Raw genomic sequence first — 20,801 nt, forward strand, 5'->3', positions numbered from 1 at the left:
AGAGTCTCGAAAGAGCAGGCAAGGCGGTGGTGGAGCGAGCGGTGCAACGGAAGGAAAAATGCGAGCGAACGGTAAAAGAAAAAAAAAAATCACGCGGACAAAACCTACGACGAACGTCAAAAAAAAAATTAACAAAAAAAACAACAAATAATTTGAGCGTGACTTCATTCTGCGGCTTGGGTAGAGGGTCTGCGTCGCCGTTTACTTGGCAGCTGCTGCTGTTGCTGGAGCTGCTGCACGGCGGCCTCTGCGGCGGCGATGGCTGCACCTGCGCTCTCCAGGTGACTCTGCGTGATGCTGCCTTTGCTCTGCGAACGCGACGGGGCGTGAGAGGACGTGGCCGATGCCGAGGTCCGCAGACGCCCTTCGGACGACGACTTGGAGTCGGGCATCCCGGCGTGCTGCTGCTGCTGCTGCGGTGGCCCGGACAGAGAGAGTCGCTGATGCCCTCCGGGTGCCCCGGCTGTTGCGGCCGCTGCCCCTGACGCGGATGTGGTGGAGGAGGATGAGCCGCCTACTCCGGACCTCGAGTCGGCCATGCTGCTCTGAGACTTGCTGCCTGGTGGACGCGGGGCTTCTGGAGAGGGTGGGTAACGGGAGGAGGTCAACTCAACGTGGAGCAACTGCGGTCATGGGAAATCACAAGATGTCTAGATAGAGACAATGAATTAGGTGTTTTCGGTAAAGTCACGAAGGTAAAGTAAAATAAAAATAAAATAAAAATCACGACGTTTCGGAGGCAACACAAGCTTCCGTCTTCAGGTGGAAGCTTGTGTTGCCTCCGAAACGTCGTGATTTTTATTTTATTTTACTTTTATTAATTACAATTTTTTACCTACGTGACTTTACCGAAAAAACCTAAGAATATGAATCCTTGCAGTCACGAAAGCTTCAAATCTAGAAAGAAACAATGAATTAGGCCAAGCTGTCCTCGTCACCGACGCCGTTGATGCCAACGCACGTCACCGTCCCGTCTGTCCTAGATCCTGTGGCTGTTGTCGAGTTAACACCTCCAGGGTCCACTCTGATGTTTTTTGTTCATGTTTTTGTTTTTTGTTTGTTGCGGTTGCACCCGATTCAAGAGCTGAATGGCTCACAGGGCTATACCTAATAAATGAACTTGAACTTGACAGTCTCCTGCCATCTGCACGTAGGTCTTGCCCTTGGTTGCTGACCTCCGGATGTCCACTCCGATGTCTTTCGCGTTGATCTGGCCTCCTCCACCCTCTGTGCGTCCCACCCATCGCAACCCCATTTCTTGATTAAGTCAAGAACAATTTAATTGCCACATTCCACGTGCAAATCTATTCAAATTCCACGTGCAACGGGTTGCTTGTAACAGTTCAAGTCAAGTGTGAGAGCACACGCCAAGACAGTGCAGCTTCCACCCTCTGATGCCAACCCCTAAGGTCTCGCCTGGTGAGCCCCCTTTCGTATCCGTGAATTACGACAGTCACGGTCGATTTGATGCAGCCATGGGTATGTGACCGACCCTTCATCCTCACCTGCCCCCACCCCCCACCCCCCACGTGGTTCCCTAGTGCAGACAACTTGGCGGGCGGGGTCAACAAAGGGGAAGCGAAGCGAGGAACCAGATGCCCCAAGTGCCGTAGTGGAAATTCCCATATTGTACAGGGAGCCAAAGCCTAAACATTCCTGCAGTAGTCTATGGTGAGACACAAAGATTCGGCAAAGAGAAGTGGCAACAAAAGAACAATTACAACAACAAGAAATTGTGGGAAGTCATTAATTAACACACAATGCAGTTAAAATACATTTGGGAAAGGATGAGCAAAGATTGAATGCCGCCTTGCCTTATTTTAACCTTCAAGCCCTAGCTCTGAATAAAGCCTACAGTTATAAGAAAAAAATATAAAACTTTGGGCCATTTAATCCTTGACATTGACAGATGAGACTCGTAAATGCCCTTGGGTTTCACAGGAAAATGAGCCGTTGAAATATACAAACAAAAATAAATGATGGCTAAAAAAGAATTCTAAGGGCAAATGTATTTTTAGGAAAAAAAAATATTTCATTTCTCGGCGATGAATCTGTACAAATGCTACGCATGTGGTATTAGCCGTGCACTGCGTATCGTGATAAAGGCCACTTCGCGCCGTGTACCAGAAGTGTGCTAAATTGCAACAGCGAAGCTTTCAACTTGCTTCAACAGGAGGAGTCTCCGCTAATGCCGTGCGAGCACCGCACAGACCGTCACTTAAGTCAGGTCCACAACTGACTTAAATCGTGCAACTTAATCATCGTAGCCTGCAGAGCCGGCCCAGCCACTAAGCGACCCTTGCAATTGCAAAGGGCCCCGTGGCCAGCAGAGGGCCCCCTAGAGTCACTGCTAGCTAGTAGGTGAAAAAAATCATACATCAAAGGGGCCTCCAACCAAATTTTGCTTAGGGCCCCCAAAGGTCTAGGGCCGGTTCTGGTAGCCTGCAACCGCTTTGTCCACCACATCTTAGCGAGTAGTTGCTGCGCGCAACACGCACTTGTCTGGCCGTGGCAAAAAAGTGTCTATCCACGCCTTTTAGAGCATAGCCCCCACCTCTTGTCAGGTTATCTACACCACCCCAAAGACAAAGATGCCCGTATAGCCTGAACGGACTTTTGAGGCAAGTGCTGTTAGCGAGCACCTATGAAGGTCGGTACAGCACACGAGGGGGTGGGTGGCCAACACCACGCCCGGCCGCCTTTGTCCTTCCAGTGGTGATGTTTACACGCCAGACTGGGTACTCATTTAAGGCTGTGTCGACCTAGGGGAGGCCCATGACCAATTCAGATAATCGTCACTGGTGTTGGTCGTGAGCGGGAATTCAACTACATGACCGCTCCCCAACAACAACAACCGCCATTCGCCACTAAGTGGCGGTGACGTCCCCACGGCGTGCGTGCCAGGCTATGTGCGCGTTGAGGCCACGTGAAGTGACGAACGCCCGCTGGCAGGAGGTCACGGGACAGACCCAGGTGCCATGGATTGACCGACTGAGATGACTGGCCGATGCACCACCCGTGCCCGTTACTGTGCTAAACCGTTTCCCACCCACCACCGCCACCACCCACGTGAGAACTGCTATTGCTCAGGTGTTGGGGAGAGGCCGTAGCGCCTGTGCACACGCGCGCCGAGCCTCACTCACCCTTGGTGCCCTCGTTCACTCCCAGGTGGCTCTTGCTCTTGCTCACGGGCTGCTTGGAGGGGGGCAGCCCGCTCTGAGGCCCCGGAGCCTTGGGGGGGGAGCCCCCCTCCGACTGCTCCCGCAGCGGGTACCAGCGCTGGGCCCCGTCCAGGTGGCTCACGTCCGACAGCTCGATGCGCACCTACGCGAGATCCGATCGGGAACAGTCGGCGGAGTTTTGGCCTCCGCGCCGCCCCCGCGTCGCAACGCGATCGCAGCGGGGGCCCCGCGCGTCTGCCAATCCCTCGCACCGCCCTTTACGATACGCGACGCTTACAAATGCACGTTGCTGTCAAGTTGTACGCACGTGCGTTGATCTTCTTTTGGCACCGTGCGTCGCCAACCGTGCTCATCAGATGCACGAGATGTGTTTATTTTAATTAGACGAAACGTCAAAAGCGCGACGCCGTACAATCTGCACGCCATCGATTACTCGGGAAAATGTTTAGCAAAGTAACCGATGGGAAATAACTATTTATTTACTGCTTAATTATCGCGAGGGTATGTCATGCGAGGGTACGTTAGGGGAATAGCGTTCTAGCCGAGGGCCTGGAGGATCTCGCATACCTATAAGGTCAATGTTTGCCACAAATGAACCGCAATACCTCGCTGATGTTGTCAAGGAGCATAAACCATTCGGTGAACTCCGGTCATCCTCGCCGCAGCGGCTTTTGGCTGGCCATCGAACAAAGATGGTCACTGCATCGCGTGCTTTCAGATGCGCTTCTGTGGCCGTCTGGAACCCTCTTCCTTCAGATATGAGGAAGCCACTGGAGCTATGCACTTTTAAATCTAGTTTGAAATTTCATTTCTTGAGAACTGCTTTTTGTGATTCGTTTGTTGACTCTCCCCCGCACCTCCGATTTGCATGGTTGGCCACATACGAAGTTCAACATACATACACACCTATTTCCACTGGAACATCCAAGCCAAGTCAGAGTGGGCACGTGATTTTTCCACTGGTTACATTGCAAGCCATGCCAGAACCACACCGTGATATGCTAGCTGGCCTCACAAGACATCTGGATTCGGTTCGGGGCTAAGGTGGGCTAAGGGCAGGTCTAACGATGAGTTTACTGCATGTCATGTCAGTCGGTATGCTGTTAAGACACAGCGTTACCCCGTCATCCACATGTGACTCGGACTCGTTTGCGGTATATGACGTCGGTGGCATGGCTAGGCTTCTGCAGTGGAAAAAAGACAACCTGGTGCCTCTTGAGCCATGCCGGTCTGGCTCTGTTGTGCACTGGAAAAAAAGGAATTCGGTAGCTCCGCAGGGAGGGCCTTGGGCGAAGTCAGTAACAGCTCCGTGCGGTCACGTTTGCTGCAGTGCTGCGCGCTGTTGGGCCATCAACAACCTTTCATTGCCTGCTCTGAAATGGTAACTCAAAATATGCTTATAATGAGCATTTTGGGAAAACTGAATTTGCATTTGTACATTGTACGAAGCCACGACGGAGATCAGTGTGTGTCGGCAGAGATCATAACAGGCATTTAAGAAGTGTACATCATTAATTTAAAGACTTCCCACAGTAGCTGGGCCCGAGCCGTAAACGTATGACAAGACCAGAGTGTGCACTTTCATTTAAATGGACTAATGCACACACACGTTTCATTTTTGAGGCAGCAAGTGGGTGATAATTATCAATAATGGGTGATGTATCAACGGGCATTTTAATATATTACCATTAATGTTAGCTTCTTTTTTTCATAAGCCAAGACGTTGTATAAATATTTAAAAAAATGTTTTTACTGTGGGGGTATAAAAGTAATGAATGCCAACCAGGGTGTGGGTGAAGCCACTCGCTTTATCGTCAGCATCATCAGTGTCCTTGAAAACACCTCGACCCTTTGATATCTGACTTGGGGGGGGGGGGGGTCTTCACTGACTAGCAAGGTCGATGTATAGAAACAATAATACAATAATAAGTAACCAAATGTACGACGTTTCAGATGCGAAGATTCATGCAAAATCATAATTATGGAGATTGGTAATTCGGTTAAATTGCTTAGCACAACAGGCACGTTTCAATTAATCAAATCACCAATTAACATACATCCCACTGCACCCGTGCCGCAAACAATACACTACGTGTGCAATAATGAGTGGAAGTTATTCGACAAATTGCATGAATATGTAACAAATTTGGCTGACAGCCAAATGAGAAACAATACAAATGAGATGCTAGAAAGACAAACGTGATCTAATTATTAAAACAATACAGTTATTGTGATCCCAAGTTGTTATAATGTATTAAATCTTGTTTTGGGGTGGGCGGGGAGGTGTTTAGGGTGATTGTTACACATCTAATATATAATAACAATATCAACTAAACAATTTTTTATTTTACCAAGTAAGGCCCACTGAGCTATGTAGCTCTTTTTAAATTTGGGGGGGGGAGGGGGAAACCGGAGAAAAATCCACGCAACTACGGAGAGAACATGCAAACTCCAAATATACAGCAGGCGTCAGGGTCGGGATTGAATCCACGACCTCCTCTAGCCCAGGCGAGGTAGTTAACATCTTGCCACTGCATATATATACACTTGGTGTCATTAACATAAATACACCTGAAGAATAATCGAATACTGGACAACTGTAGGCGAGTTCACGTCATGTTATTGCAGACGGCTCTGTGCACAATCAGCGTCGCTGAGCACGACAAAACAAATTAGCATTCACTGCACGCCGGGCCGAGCTGTTCGCAGGTGATAATAAAACGGCCTGGCTTAGTGCTCGACAAAACTTAGGCACGCTTCTGGGCCTAATTAAAACCTGACAGACATTGGATTGCCTGACTTTAAAAAAAAAAAATGATCGCCCACGCGTGAACCTCGAATCGTCGCTCTCAGAAACAGCCACGTCCATTACGGTCGACGCTCATCTCGTTGAACCGCAGCTGTCACCAAAGCGTCGGGGATGCATTTTTCGAGGTCAAAAGAAAAGGTCCCACCGCACGCACACGTCTGCGCGCTGGCAGCCGCTCCAGCTTACTGCAATTGCCATCACATTTACATTCTGTTCTTGTTTTAGACGCAGAGAGACTAGTGCGGGACTGTCATTGGTTCAACAACATTCACGACGCCAACACTCCTACAAAGGAGGCGAGAAAGCTCACGGAGAACAATTATAAATACTAGTTACAGGTGCAGCCCCTACAATTGCTTAGTCTTGTCACTGCTGGTGGAAAGGTCTCCGTTAGAGGGTCCTCTAGAGAGCCCCTCAAGAAGGTATGTGGCCTACTCTTCCACACCGGACAGGAATCTTGGAAGAGGTGAGAGTACCCACACTTTATCCGACCGCACGTGACCTGCCGATCAACTATAATGGTGGTGTACCCATTTATGCAGCTGGGTGGACAGGGGCGAGGATGATTTAATAAACTCCCCCTAATGTTTCAACTGCCGCGTAACTTCTGGATTGCAAGTCCGGTGCGCTAACCATCACACCACGGCGGCAAACATTACCAAAAAATTTCCATTGCTCATGTTTAATATACAAAATTACAGGTTCTCATTAAGCCGTTACATTCCAAATGCAACGGACACAGATGAAATTGATCCACTTAAAACTGCAGTAGTAAGCACTCTCATACCTCGCCCAGGAAATCGTTGGAGGAGAATCGATCATAGTCCCAGACAGAAAACTCCAGCGTTTTCCTTTTCAGCTGCGATCACACAAACGGCACCGACACTTCGTGATTTGAGGTAGGAATGCATATCTTAATTCTAGACTTGAAGCTTTCGTGACTGCAAGGAATCATATTCTTAGGTGTTTTCGGTAAAGTCACGTAAGAAAAACATCAAAATAATTTATTTTATTTTTATTATTTATTTTATTATTTTTTATTAATTTTGATGTTTTACCTAAGTGACCTACGTGACTTTACCGAAAACACCTAAGAATAGGAATGCATCTCATTACGCAAAGAGTATTGACCCCGTCGTGGATATTTCAATGTTAATCATGCACCATTAGAACTCTTCATCTATCGATACCGATCATCATGTTACGCTTGAATGCACTTCACCCTATGTAGTGGAAATAGAAAAGTCTTTTCCATCTGATATTCGATCCTGATTGTGCGATCAGTGAAATGTCACGTGAGGAAGAATCCATTCGGAACTCGTGCAGAACAGGACAATCACCCATTACACTGGTCAACAAAAGATACACATTTTTTTCTGGCCTGGGCTTTTGCAGCTGTTTTAGGCTAATTTCAGGGTGCTGATTCCAAATCTGATCTCAGATTTGCTCTATCACATCTCATTTTTATACTATCGGCATACCACATTTGAATTTATTTTACCCGAAATTAATTCTGTCACTTATGATTGCAAGTTGTTGCGAGTCAGTGACTGCTTTAGTGTTAAAATATGGTGCTGTATTTTTAGGATAGTGTGTTTATAATATCATTTTATGTAGATATCCACATTTATTTAATATTTTTATTCTGCAGTTTTTATTGAAAATGCAATATTTGATATCTCAAAAACCTGATTTGATAGACAAAAACTGATGCCAGATTTGGAATCAGCACCCCAAAATTCCCTTAAAACCGTTAGAATACCTTATGCCAGAAAAAGTGTGTTGACCAGTGTAATCAAAGCACGTGCTGTGGAGGTGGATATCACAGAATGACTTCTGAGACGCCCTGAAAGTGACGTCTGACCCACGTACTCGGTGGCAGCACTCACCGCACCAAATACTCAGAGTAATAACATCATTGGGTCACGTAGAACGCTTAGTTCAAAACCGGCTGAAGGCTTCATTAGTTTTGGGACAGTATTTGTCCAGAAGAGACGAATGAAACGCCACTTTGGCTCGCAAGCAGGTCGAGCCAGCAGTCACAGACATGCGGCCGTCTGTCCCGTGACGAATGGTTCTCCATGTTTTCACGCTGCCAAAAGGCTCAGCAGCATCGGGCTCAAATTAGAGAGCTTGCCGCGAACCGGAGGGACAATTCCAGGGGGCTTGTATACATATATTTTGTGAACAGGAAAAAAGATGAATTCACAAAGGGGCCAATAAAACAGCAATTAACAAAAAAAACATGACCTCTTAATTTATAAACGGGTAGATGTTTAAAACGAGCAAGGGCAGCACTCGGTGTTGACACACGTACCTCATCGAGCATAATGTTCTTGTAGACGACTGTTTGGTTCCACTCTGGGTTCAGTGTTTTGTGGATGTACTTTGTTCTTCTCTTGTTCTCTGAACTGGCAGGGCCCACACACACAGGTGGCAGCCACCGGTGCTCCGGTGAATTTCGAACGGCAAAACATTTTTTTTTAAACTTTTTTTTTAAACATTTTTTTAAACACTTTTTTTAAACATTTTTTTAAACATTTGTTAAACATTTTTTTTTACATTTTTTAAACATTTTTTTTAAACATTAAAAAAAATTTTTTAACATTTTTTTTTTACATTTTTTTTTAAACATTTTTTTTTAAACATGTTTTTGCATTGAGGCCATGTGCGCTGCCCCAAACCATACGGGGGTCCCACCGAAAGGGGAAAAGGTGACTAACCGTTGGAAAGCAACACTTTAAACGGAGCACATTCGTCGGCCTTAGCACTTCATCAGCATGCTGGAAGTGAAATTATATACTCCTTAAATGCAGCAGGGCACCGGTAACATTACTGTCGTCTCATAATTTGATTCATGCTCTCGGTTTAGTTTGCTTCGCACGCGCTCCAGACAATGCCAACAGTGGCTGTGATTGCGCACGCACTGAATTTCAACATTTTTCTTCCTCCTCTGGCAAGATAAGGCCACGGTCAAATGAAAAATAGACCAGCAATCACTTAGCACACTAGGCTGGCACCAGACGTGATATCGTGCACAGATTTAGTATTATTTATTAAAAGTCACAGTAGTTCTGTTGCTTACACTGTTATTGGAGTTTTGCTCTCATTTACGAATAACCCATTCATATTGCTTTTGAGGTTGACATTTTTCAAAATCACGCCATGGAAAATTCCACATTATATATATTGCCCGACTATAATTCTCCAGTGACGGCTACGCAGCTGGCAAGCGCTACCCTTTGGAAGATGTCAATCAATTAATTAACCTCACCCAGATGCCAAATGTTGTAGACAAATATGCGCATTCTACCAAGGGGTGCAAGCAAGAGAGCTCCCAATGTACAAATTCAACTCTAAAATGAAACGCAGTTTGGAGCAATGAGGTTCCATCATGATTAACTAGTACAATACAAGCCCCGTGCGTGAATTTCACATTTTACAATGACCTTAATCATGCTAACGAATATGATAATCAGCACGATCAGCGTATCATTAATAAGATCATTATAATCTACAATCCATTATCGTCACTGTTGCTCTTTATAACCTGTGCATTGCTAAGAGGTAATTGAAACACGCACACGCCCATGCGTAAAACGGCAGACACTCGAACGTATCTCGAAATGGTTCAAATTTCTCCATAATCTCACAGACTACGCCGAGCAGTTAATGCCCCACATGACATACATTTTCACAAAATCACGTCACTCCCTACCACTATAGCAAACAAATAAAGCAATCTCTCAGACTAATATATTTTTTTCTCTGCATGCAAACTGGAGAAATGCTAACGGATACATCTTTTTATTAATCAAAGAAGACAGGAAAACATAAGCTGAGGCAATTGGTAAAAAGAAAAACCCATTAGCCTGCTCAGGATGGTGTCATACGAAAAGACACATTTCACTTTTTACCTGACTTAAATCTCTGGGCTCAATTACGGGTTATTTTTGTGTAAATGGCACGGTATTTCGGCTAAAAAGGTTTTCAGCCATTCCCTCCAAAAAGGCACGCTGTCAATTTAAATGCATGCACATGTAGGGATGCTCCTCCAAAACTCTGACACTTTCACATTCACACCCCCCCCCCCCTATTAATATTTCCCCAGAACTGAGCCATTGCCTGGACAAGTGCAAAACCAAGCCAAACGTAGGGCCAAAGTCATCATGTGTCATGGGGGTTAGTAGCCTGCGGTGGTTGATAACCACGCTCACCCGGCAACCCCGCTCATTGTGCTCAATATTCTTCTTGCTACCGGCGCTGGACTATGGCCAATCGCGGCCTCCCATCCAGCAGCGACACTTTGCAAAGAGCGTCCAAAGCCAGGCCGGCGCTGTCGTGTGGTGGGTGCCAAGCGATCTGCGAGCATTCTCAGCGCCGGGTCGTGCTACTGATTTTTAATCTCCAGCTGTAGTTCACGGAGAGGTCGCAGGGTCAAGGCCAAACCAGCATCCCCTGCACGGTTCGGTCGTTTGTGATGTGGTAGAAGCTGGATATAAGCACACCCCCTTGGGAGGGAGCAAGGCCAAGTGTGCTCATATCTGAAGAGTGCTCGTCTCAGAAGTGTCCCATCTTTGTCTTCTGCCCGCCGGTGTGATATATGGATGCGTTGCTGAGATGACAACTGTGCTTACAATAGATGTGATAATATCCAGCGCCGACTGCAATACGTTCAAACCTATCAAAAAATGTCTGAACGCCTCATGCAGTTTCGACTGAAATAACAACAACAACAAAAAACAACACAAAAGACCGTGGCGCAAGTGGCGAAGGTGAATTTTCAACCTAACGCACCGTTGTGAGTAGGGTACAAGCTACAGGTGCAGCTCGCCAATGACTTGTATCACGCCACTGCTGTCAGTAAGCCCGTAATCGCAAGAAGATGCTCGAAGGGCAGTGTATCTCAAAATCTTTTTCGGCCCCGCTGGTCCACTCTGCCGACGCAAAACATTTCCGCGGACTTCCCCCCACCCCTGATGACAAAACGCATTCACTTTCCTCTCTAAACACCAGTAATACAAAATAAATGTAATTACCGGAAAATATATATTTTTAATGGAGCTATTACGTTTTTTTTTAAAGGGGGTGGGGGTCATTTCGATATTATGGCTGGGGTAGTCTAATTAGGGTAAATTACCTAATTCTAGATCTGAAGCTTTCGTGAATGCAAGGATTCATATTCTTAGGTTTTTTCGGTAAAGTCACGTAGGTAAAATTTTTTTAAAAGTAAATAAAAAAATTAAATAAAAATCACGACGTTTCGGAGGCAACACTTGATACAGCTATCGTGCTGTGACGGTCCCACCTGAAGACGGAAGCTTGTGTTGCCTCCGAAACGTCGTGATTTTTATTTTATTTCACTTTTATTAATTGTATTTTTTTACCTACGTGACTTTACCGAAAGAAACCCAAGAATATAAATTACCTAACTTCATTTTTTTAATTAATTATCATAAGTAAAATATTAGTTAATGTTCGACCACTTGGAGTACCGTGGCAAACCGCTGGTGGTCTGGGGACCACACACTTTGGGGAACCACTGCTTTCGAGGCCCTCCCCTGGAGGGTGTTCACGTATTCTGTCATGCTGGGCGGATATATTTTTGAAGGGGCAGGAGTCCCCACACTTTACTCCACCGCACGTGACCTGCCAATCAACCAACTGTGGCGTGTGCTACATTTATACTGTTGGGTGGACAAAAGCAGGGGGACGAAATTTAAGGAAGTTTTACATTTCGATTTAAAGCTTTCGTGACTGCAGGGATTCATCCTCTTGGTTCTTTCGGTAAAGTCACGTAGAAGGAAAATAATAAAATAATAAAAATAAAACATAATAAAATAATTCTCACGACGTTTCGGCCACAACGCAAGCAGCCGTCTTCAGGTGGAGAACAACGCAAGCAGCCGCAAGCAGCCGTCTTCAGGTGGAGAGCAGGTCGACAGACATGTTCTCCACCTGAAGACGGCTGCTTGCGTTGTGGCCGAAACGTCGTGAGAATTATTTTATTATGTTTTATTTTTATTATTTTATTATTTTCCTTCTACGTGACTTTACCGAAAGAACCAAGAAGAAGTTTTACATTGTTTCAACTGTCGGGCTGGAACATCGAATTGAACTGGCGACCTCTGGATTACGAGTCCAGTGTTCTCACTCACCATGCCACCAGAACATGTGTTTTTCTTTGTTAAAGCACAGGTGAGTAACTTTCAGTGGAATATTGTAAAATTAAAATGAGTGGTATCGCTCTTACGATGGTTTCATCTCGAAACTGCTCTATCTGATGAAAGCCCAGTCACTCGTAGTCATGGGAGCAAGGGCGGCCCTAGAGGAGCTGCCAGTAACTGGCGCCCTCACGGCGAACCACGCAATCGGCACTCCCACCCTCAAACCCCAAGGGCAGATCCCGGCTGAGGTTTTTGGTAAACTGGGAAATATTTTGCAACCTATATTCCGTTTAATGTTTTTTAAGCAGATTTTTTTTTAAACAGAGGCATCATTATTCGGTTTGCCCATCCATCCGTCTGTCCAACCAATAAATTATCATAAATGTTGAGAAATTAATAATAATTTATACTCCCTTTGTACGTGCACGGGAATTAAAATAATGACATCTTCGTTATTTTATTTGTATTTTTTAATTCGTATTTCCCCCCTAGAATTTGGCGCCCACACTTAACTTGGTGCCCTAGGCGACCACCCAGTTCGCCTATATGGACGGGCCGCCCCTGCATGGGATGTCGGAAAGAACCGCGGGACAACACGCATTCTATTTGGCTCATGCGACAAACAATTTTGAAGCCAGGCTGTGGCTTTACACACGCCTGTCCACTGATAAGCTGAACTCAATAACAGTCAGCAAATGTGATGGAACCTTCCCAACTCTGACCAAATTATTACATAATTGACCTGGGATTAACAGATAGATATATATACAGTATATATACAAACACATGCAAACACGCAAGGGCAAACGGATTGAGAATATTATGAAAAGGAGAAACAAACTATACCTGGCATTTTGGACAACCATAACTTGACTGCATATCCCAGATTGCACAGGGCAAGCAAAAATATAAACACATCAAAGCATCAGGGCACAGACAAGCAGAGAAACAAGTGCGAGAGAGGACACTTTCCACTGGTGAGACAGGGGGACACACACAAACAAGGCAAAGTGAGTACAGCTGCACACTCAATTGCACGTGCCTTTCAAACAGATTCCAGACATTTGACAATCTATATATATAAAATCGTGCATGTCTGTCTGTCTGTCTGTGTATGTGTGTGTGGATTTCGGACCATACGCACTTTCATTGGACGGCGGTTGCCCCTGGCAACAGCTAACGACGCCTTCGCCGCTTTCATTGGACGGCGGTTGCCCCTGGCAACGAGTAGCAACTTTTCGCCGCGGGGTGGACGCCATTTTTAATAGCGCGGGGGGGGGGGGGGGGGGGCCCGGCACCTGTACCCAGCGTTCGCCGGGTGGGAAAATCAGGCAAGGCGGGAGGCTCTGCACGGTGCTAGGCCTCGACACCCAACACGCCACTCTGAGGTAAATTCATACAAATTTCACGTCCTCTACAGAGTGGCGAGGGAGGCAGAGTGGCGAGGGAGGGACTCAGCCTCAAAACGAGTAACTGGTGTGGCGTATTAACATCGCCACTGGGGAGACAAAGGCGGCCGGGCGTGGTGGATACAAGTCCCGGGCAAAGCCAGGTCATGACTATGTATGTATGTGTTTATGTGTATGTCTGTGTGTCTGTATGTATGTGTGTATGTATGTGTCTGTATGTGTTTGTGTGTATGTATGTGTGTGTCTGTATGTATGTGTGTGTGTATTGTGTATGTGTTTGTGTGTATGTATGTGTGTGTTTGTATGTATGTGTATGTCTGTGTGTATGTGTGTGTGTATTGTGTGTGTCTGTGTGTGTGCGCGTGTGTTGTGTAGGGGGAACGGTAGTGTAGTGCTTAGCGTGCTGCCTGTGTGTGTGTGTGTGTCTGTGTGTGTGTCTGTGTGTGTGTGGTGTGTGGGGAGCGGTAGTGTAGTGGTTAGCGTGCTGTCTGTGTGTCTGTGTGTGTGTGTCTGTGTGTGTGTCTGTGTGTGTGTGTCTGTGTGTGTGTGTCTGTGTGTGTGTGTCTGTGTGTGTGTCTGTGTGTGTGTGTCTGTGTGTGTGTCTGTGTGTGTGTCTGTGTGTGTGTGTCTGTCTGTGTGTCTGTGTGTGTGTGTCTGTGTGTGTGCGCGTGTGTTGTGTAGGGGGAACGGTAGTGTAGTGCTTAGCGTGCTGCCTGTGTGTGTGTGTGTCTGTGTGTGTGCGTGTGTGGTGTGTGGGGAGCGGTAGTGTAGTGGTTAGCGTGCTGTCTGTGTGTCTGTGTGTCTGTCTGTGTCTGTCTGTGTGTGTGTCTGTGTGTGTGTCTGTGTGTGTGCGTGTGTGGTGTGTGGGGAGCGGTAGTGTAGTGGTTAGCGTGCTGTCTGTGTGTCTGTGTGTCTGTCTGTGTCTGTCTGTGTGTGTCTGCGTGTGTCTGTGTGTGTGTCTGTGCGTCTGTGTGTGTGAGGAGCGGTGGGTGTAGTGGTTAACGCTACGCTGCGCTACCAACCCGGCGAACCCAGTTCGATTCCCGCTCATGCCCACCACCGGTCAAGATTATTTGAACCTCCCCTAGGTCGACTCAGCCTCAAACGAGTAACTGGTGTGGCGTATTAACATCGCCACTGGGGAGACAAAGGCGGCCGGCCGTGGTGGATACAAGTCCCGGGCGAAGCCGGATAGTACAGCTAGTGAGATTATACTAACGTGGCAACAAGTATGACCAGTAAAAACAAAGTTTTTAACTATAAATCCTTTATATGCGTGGCGGCTAGAGTCCTCTCGTCCTCTGGCTTGAGATGGCTGCCACCTATGGGTCAGATGATTGCATGCCACCATTAAGCAATTGGTAATTAAATATAATATTTTTGTCCTAAAAAGTGTAAAATTTTGGGAAAAAAATTTCACGAACATTAATTGTCACGCACAACGAGTCTGTGTGGAAAATGTCAGCTCGATTGGATCACGGGAAGTGGGTTAAAAAACGACCGCAAGATTTACACGGTCGTAAGCAAGCAAGCAAGTGAACTTAATATAAAGGATTTAAAAAATAGCGTTAGCCTCAGCGCGGTCTCATTGGAAGAGTGAATCGCAGTGTGCCGTCTAGAGGCGATGACGTTCAGACGAGTATGACCGAGAGAAAGGGAATACTAGAAAAGGTGGAATACTCCGTTATAATGATGATTCAAATTAACATAGAGTCATATTAATATAATATAGTTATTAATATAACTTATGTCTAGACTTGAATTTTTCGTGACTGCAGGGATCCATACTCTTTGGTTCATAACTTCTGGTTAAACAGAACTAATATGAAAACGGCTGACTATAACAACACAGTCGTTATCATCAGCTATCATCACAGGCCTCTTCCCTTGGTGCCTCGTTAAACTTTCATTGCACAGCATCCAGCCCTCGCCACACACTAACCCCAGTCGTTAGCACCCATAAGAGACCGTGACCTGAAAACGCAGAGGGAGAAACTGTTGCGTCTTGCAGTTGTCTGACAAGCCAATGGAGAAACGCAATGGCTCCGAATCATTCATCATCGTCATCAGCTCCATAGTCTATCCAGTGGTGGTCAAAGGCCTCCCCCAGGACGTCATCATCTTTCACAATCTCACAATAAAACAATCCATCTGACTCCTGCATGCCAGATGACCTTTTTGCTCCATCTCCCCGGCGTACGTTCTCTCTGGAAGTGTCCTCCCCCTTCGGCTGCCACTACATCATTGTTGTCGACCATTGGCCATCACGCCTTTTTGCGACAAGTCTTGCCCAAGCCCCCTTCATTTTATTAATCATCAGCATGTCTCTAACCGGAATACCTGGCAGATCTCGTCAAGGAGCATACACCATCATGTGAACTACGGCCATCCTCGCAGCGGCTTTTGGTTAACCGTCAAACAAAGACGCTCACTGCGTCGCACACTTTCAGATGCGCTTCTGCGGCCATCTGGAATGCTCTTCCTTCTGATATTAGGAAGCCACTGGAGCTATGCACTTTTAAATCGAGATTGAATACTCATTTCTGTAGAACTGCTTTTTTGCGTGTAGTTCGTTGTATTTCCCCCAACACCTCCGATTAGCACGGTTGGCTATGTACGGTGCAAAAATAAGTTCAACATACGTACAGACATAAACAATACAACATACGTACACACATAAAACAATACAACATACGTACAGACATAAACAATACGACATACGTACACACATATAACCTGCATATTCTCTCAAAGATGTGGATTCCACATGCTGCGTCTCAGTATAATTACAAGCGTTTATTTAATGACACATGTGCCATACATTGTTATTCCACAGATGGCTTTTGGCAGAATGAAGGAAAGATTACAGGTCATAATCATGATGGAATTTACTGCAATAATTACCATTGTCATCGATAATTAGGACAAATAATGGGAATGGAAATACCTAATTACATGAGTGACCACATTGATCTGCCAATGCATAATCCGTACAGACTTCCATTGGGGAAAGCAAAATATAGACACATTAATAAAATAGAGCCACATTTACAAACCAGGGCACTTCGGATCAGACAATGAACAAAGCATGAGATGCTTGCGGCTGTGTTTGATTTCATGTGAGGCAGCAGTGCAGAGCAGCATGCATTCACCTATGCTGAAACGACACATGCACTGACTCAAAGTGTGTCTTGAGTAATCTGCAGATCTTTGCCCTGTGGATTTGAAGATTCAGATAACGGAGCAGAGCTCTGTAAAAAAAAAAAAACTCCTGGGAAGAAACATCTTAAACGGCAGAAGAGTTTCACGACTCTCTTTTGTTTAATATATTCCTTGCAGGCTAGGCGGCGGAATTATATCCTCACCCTTATTGCCTCGTCTTTGTGGGTGACAGAGGGGTCAAGCAGCAATCACACATCGCAAAGGTGCCCCGCATGCAATATTAATTCCCATCGCTCTCTCTTTCGAAGTGTCACACGAATTCATTACGAGCGGAGGCAGGGAGCGCACTACACGTAACATCTACCAGGACCAACCGCTTTTCCCCTTGTGAGGGCATTCAGTTTTACATGGTGGGGGGGGGGGGGTGGGGGGGGGTCACGTGTTCATGTCTTGGCCGAGTGTATTTTTCAACGGGCGGCCGATGGGACTCACCCGCGCCCCGGTAGGAGGTACACCTTGACGAAGGGGTCCGAGAAGCCGTTGTTGTCACGTGGCGCCAAGCCCCGCGCTTGCAGGACGTGAATGATGAGGTTTCCCGAGTGGCGGTCAAAGCTCATTTGCAGCTGCACGGTGGGGACAATTAACAATAAATCGATCTTCATTTTATGTGCCAATATCGCCCTCGATAAAGTGGGCATCGGTGCACATCACGCCCTCCGCGGCCGACGTCGACTGGGCAAAGTAAATTGCAACCGTGCACAATGAACAGCATAGGAATGGTAAGTAGTGCATAAAATAAAGTAAATGAAAAGTAAAGAGTTTTTATTTTAGATTTACAGCATAAGAAAGGTAAAAATAAAGTAAATGAAAAGTAAAGATTTCGATTTAAAGCTTTCGTGACTGCAGGGATTCATCTTCTTGGTTCTTTCGGTAAAGTCACGTAGAATGGAAATAATAAAATAATAAAAATAAAACATAATAAAATAAAATAATTCTCACGACGTTTCGGCCACAACGGCTGCTTGCGTTGTGGCCGAAACGACGTAAGAATGATTTTATTATGTTTTATTTTTATTATTTTATTATTTCCCTTCTACGTGACTTTACCGAAAGAACCAAGAAGAAGAAAAGTAAAGAGTTTTATTTCGATTTAAAGCTTTCGTGACTGCAGGGATTCATCTTCTTGGTTCTTTCGGTAAAGTCACGTAGAAGGGAAGTAATAAAATAATAAAAATAAAACATAATAAAACAATTCTCACGACGTTTCGGCCACAACGCAAGCAGCCGTCCTCAGGTGAAAACCAGGTCCGTCGAGGCGACAGAGTCTGAATGAAACAGCACACGAGCTTGGAGCATATATATAAGCTGGGCGCATTGACAAAGGAATTTGCATATCAAAAGGAATTTAGCATATTTATGGGAAATGCAGGAATGTGATTAGTACTGCATATGCATGTGCATTATGCAGGATTAACAGCATCAAAGGGAGCTGCAGTTACTGCTGCTGCAGCAGTTGCTGCTGCTGCACTTGCTGCTGCTGCTGCAGTTACTGCCTTATCCATTTTAATATAACACTATGTATTATTCTACCCACCCTAATGTGTATCATACTGCTATATGTTTACTGTACAATTACGACACCATACATTACTCTGCACACTGCACCATGCCAGTGAGTGGAACGCGGTCTGAAAGTCACCGTAAACGTGAACACAATCAGTTAAGATCCGAAATGGTTTATTACGTCCTTCCAATGATTGCTAAGCCAGAATCCATCTTCTCGGTTGAAATTGTCTCTGTGTTTGTATATGTGGATCGCCTCATGAACGAATCTCTCATGATAGCCAGATGGCTTGCAGAGAACCTCTGTCTTGGAGAAGTCAATGTCATGTGAGCCCACTGAATTGTAACAGTGATCTGCCACCTCAGCCGTGGCAGATCACTGTTACAATTCAGTGTGCTCACATGACATTGACTTCTCCAAGACAGAGGTTCTCTGCAAGCCATCTGGCTATCATGAGAGATTCGTTCATGAGGCGATCCACATATACAAACACAGAGACAATTTCAACCGAGAAGATGGATTCTGGCTTAGCAATCATTGGAAGGACGTAATAAACCATTTCGGATCTTAACTGATTGTGTTCACGTTTACGGTGACTTTCAGACCGCGTTCCACTCACTGGCATGGTGCAGTGTGCAGAGTAATGTATGGTGTCGTAATTGTACAGTAAACATATAGCAGTATGATACACATTAGGGTGGGTAGAATAATACATAGTGTTATATTAAAATGGATAAGGCAGTAACTGCAGCAGCAGCAGCAAGTGCAGCAGCAGAAACTGCTGCAGCAGCAGTAACTGCAGCTCCCTTTGATGCTGTTAATCCTGCATAATGCACATGCATATGCAGTACTAATCACATTCCTGCATTTCCCATAAATATGCTAAATTCCTTTTGATATGCAAATTCCTTTGTCAATGCGCCCAGCTTATATATATGCTCCAAGCTCGTGTGCTGTTTCATTCAGACTCTGTCGCCTCGATGGACCTGGTTTTCACCTGAGGACGGCTGCTTGCGTTGTGGCCGAAACGTCGTGAGAATTGTTTTATTATGTTTTATTTTTATTATTTTATTACTTCCCTTCTACGTGACTTTACCGAAAGAACCAAGAAGATAAAGAGTTTTATTTTACATTTTAGATTTACAGCATAAGAATGGTAAGTAGTACATAAAATAAAGTAAATTAAAAGTAAAGAGTTTTTATTTTACATTTTAGATTTACAGCATAAGAAAGGTACAAAATAAAGTAAATGAAAAGTAAAGTTTTTATTGAACATATGAGATTTAATGGGACAAGGAGAGGGCAAAGGTTATGAGGTCACCAAACGTGAATCTCATTGTATGCTCCTGCGAGCACACGGCACACACACAAAAATGGGTTTTATAGCATGGAACACATTTTGGTTATTGCACTTTGCCACGAATAGGCACAGAGCAAAATGTAGCATGGAATTCAATACGAATGGATATAAAAAAAGTGTAAAAAAAAAACGATTACCTGAATCTCCCCAGTAATTGGATGAGAAGGTTTTGTAGCTTCGATCTGTTACAATCAAATAGAACAATAAAACATTTCACTGAAGAAATAACAATCTCTATCCATTATCAATAGAAGAAAAAAATACTTTGTAACATTGCAGATTTGAAAAAGTTAAATTTCTTCACCAGTTTGATGTCTCTGCTGTGCATCAGAGAATGCATTAGAATACAAAATTGTGTGATGCGATCTACACAAAACGTCAATGGCATATAAATAAATAGAAATGCCATGGGAACAATATAATTAAAATTGGTTCAACACGTAATTTAAACGTTGTTCTCTGATGTGGTCCATGAAGTAAATAATTAAAGCGGAATCTTCGAATTATTGTTTTGTTTTTAATTATTCATGATGCATACATTCACTGATAAACCACAATGAAATGACCATGTAAAAACTCACACTATAGTTCCCAGCTCATAAGTCTTTGAATATCAAAACTTAAAAAAATGTCGATTTAAAGCTTTCGTGACTGCAGGGATTCATCTTCTTGGTTCTTTCGGTAAAGTCACGTAGAAGGGAAGTAATAAAATAATAAAAATAAAACATAATAAAATAATTCTCACGACGTTGCGGCCACAACGCAAGCCTACTTGACGGACCTGTTTTCCACCTGAGGACGGCTGCTTGCGTTGTGGCCGAAACGTCGTGAGAATTATTTTATTATGTTCTATTTTTATTATTTTATTACTTCCCTTCTACGTGACTTTACCGAAAGAACCAAGAAGAAGGTTAAAAAAATGTGTTAGTAAAAAGTTTGTTGTTTACATTAACTCACAGCGTATACACAGCCTATGAATTAAATGCAGCACAGATGATATGAGCACACAAGTCAACATGCAGGCTGACAGATCACCGTCATGACTGATGACAAGCAACACGGTGTTGTATGCCCAGCAATTGGGACCCTGCCAATATTCCCGTGGATATTTTAAGACTGCACGTTGTCGGAGGGAACGTGCTCGCGTG

At 44.9% G+C, this 20,801-nt stretch overlaps 1 protein-coding gene across 5 annotated transcripts in view; it reads right to left on the reverse strand.

Moving 5' to 3' along the window:
* The window catches only part of LOC133349454 (protein piccolo-like), a 194,983-nt gene that overhangs the window by 31,976 nt on the left and 142,206 nt on the right, over positions 1 to 20,801 (reverse strand). For all 5 annotated transcript variants that reach the window (XM_061562919.1, XM_061562922.1, XM_061562918.1 and 2 more), the window contains exons 14-20: positions 19,791 to 19,835; positions 17,222 to 17,352; positions 13,005 to 13,031; positions 8,309 to 8,402; positions 6,779 to 6,850; positions 3,144 to 3,324; positions 206 to 577 (exon numbers count right to left, since the gene is read on the reverse strand). In XM_061562919.1, coding sequence (XP_061418903.1) covers positions 206 to 577; positions 3,144 to 3,324; positions 6,779 to 6,850; positions 8,309 to 8,402; positions 13,005 to 13,031; positions 17,222 to 17,352; positions 19,791 to 19,835 — 922 coding nt within the window. The remainder of the gene's footprint in view (positions 1 to 205; positions 578 to 3,143; positions 3,325 to 6,778; positions 6,851 to 8,308; positions 8,403 to 13,004; positions 13,032 to 17,221; positions 17,353 to 19,790; positions 19,836 to 20,801) is intronic.

The sequence above is a fragment of the Lethenteron reissneri genome, chromosome 30 (assembly GCF_015708825.2).
Source record: "Lethenteron reissneri isolate LAM-NWPU_2019-01 chromosome 30, ASM1570882v1, whole genome shotgun sequence".
Classification (NCBI taxonomy): Eukaryota; Metazoa; Chordata; class Hyperoartia; order Petromyzontiformes; family Petromyzontidae; genus Lethenteron; species Lethenteron reissneri.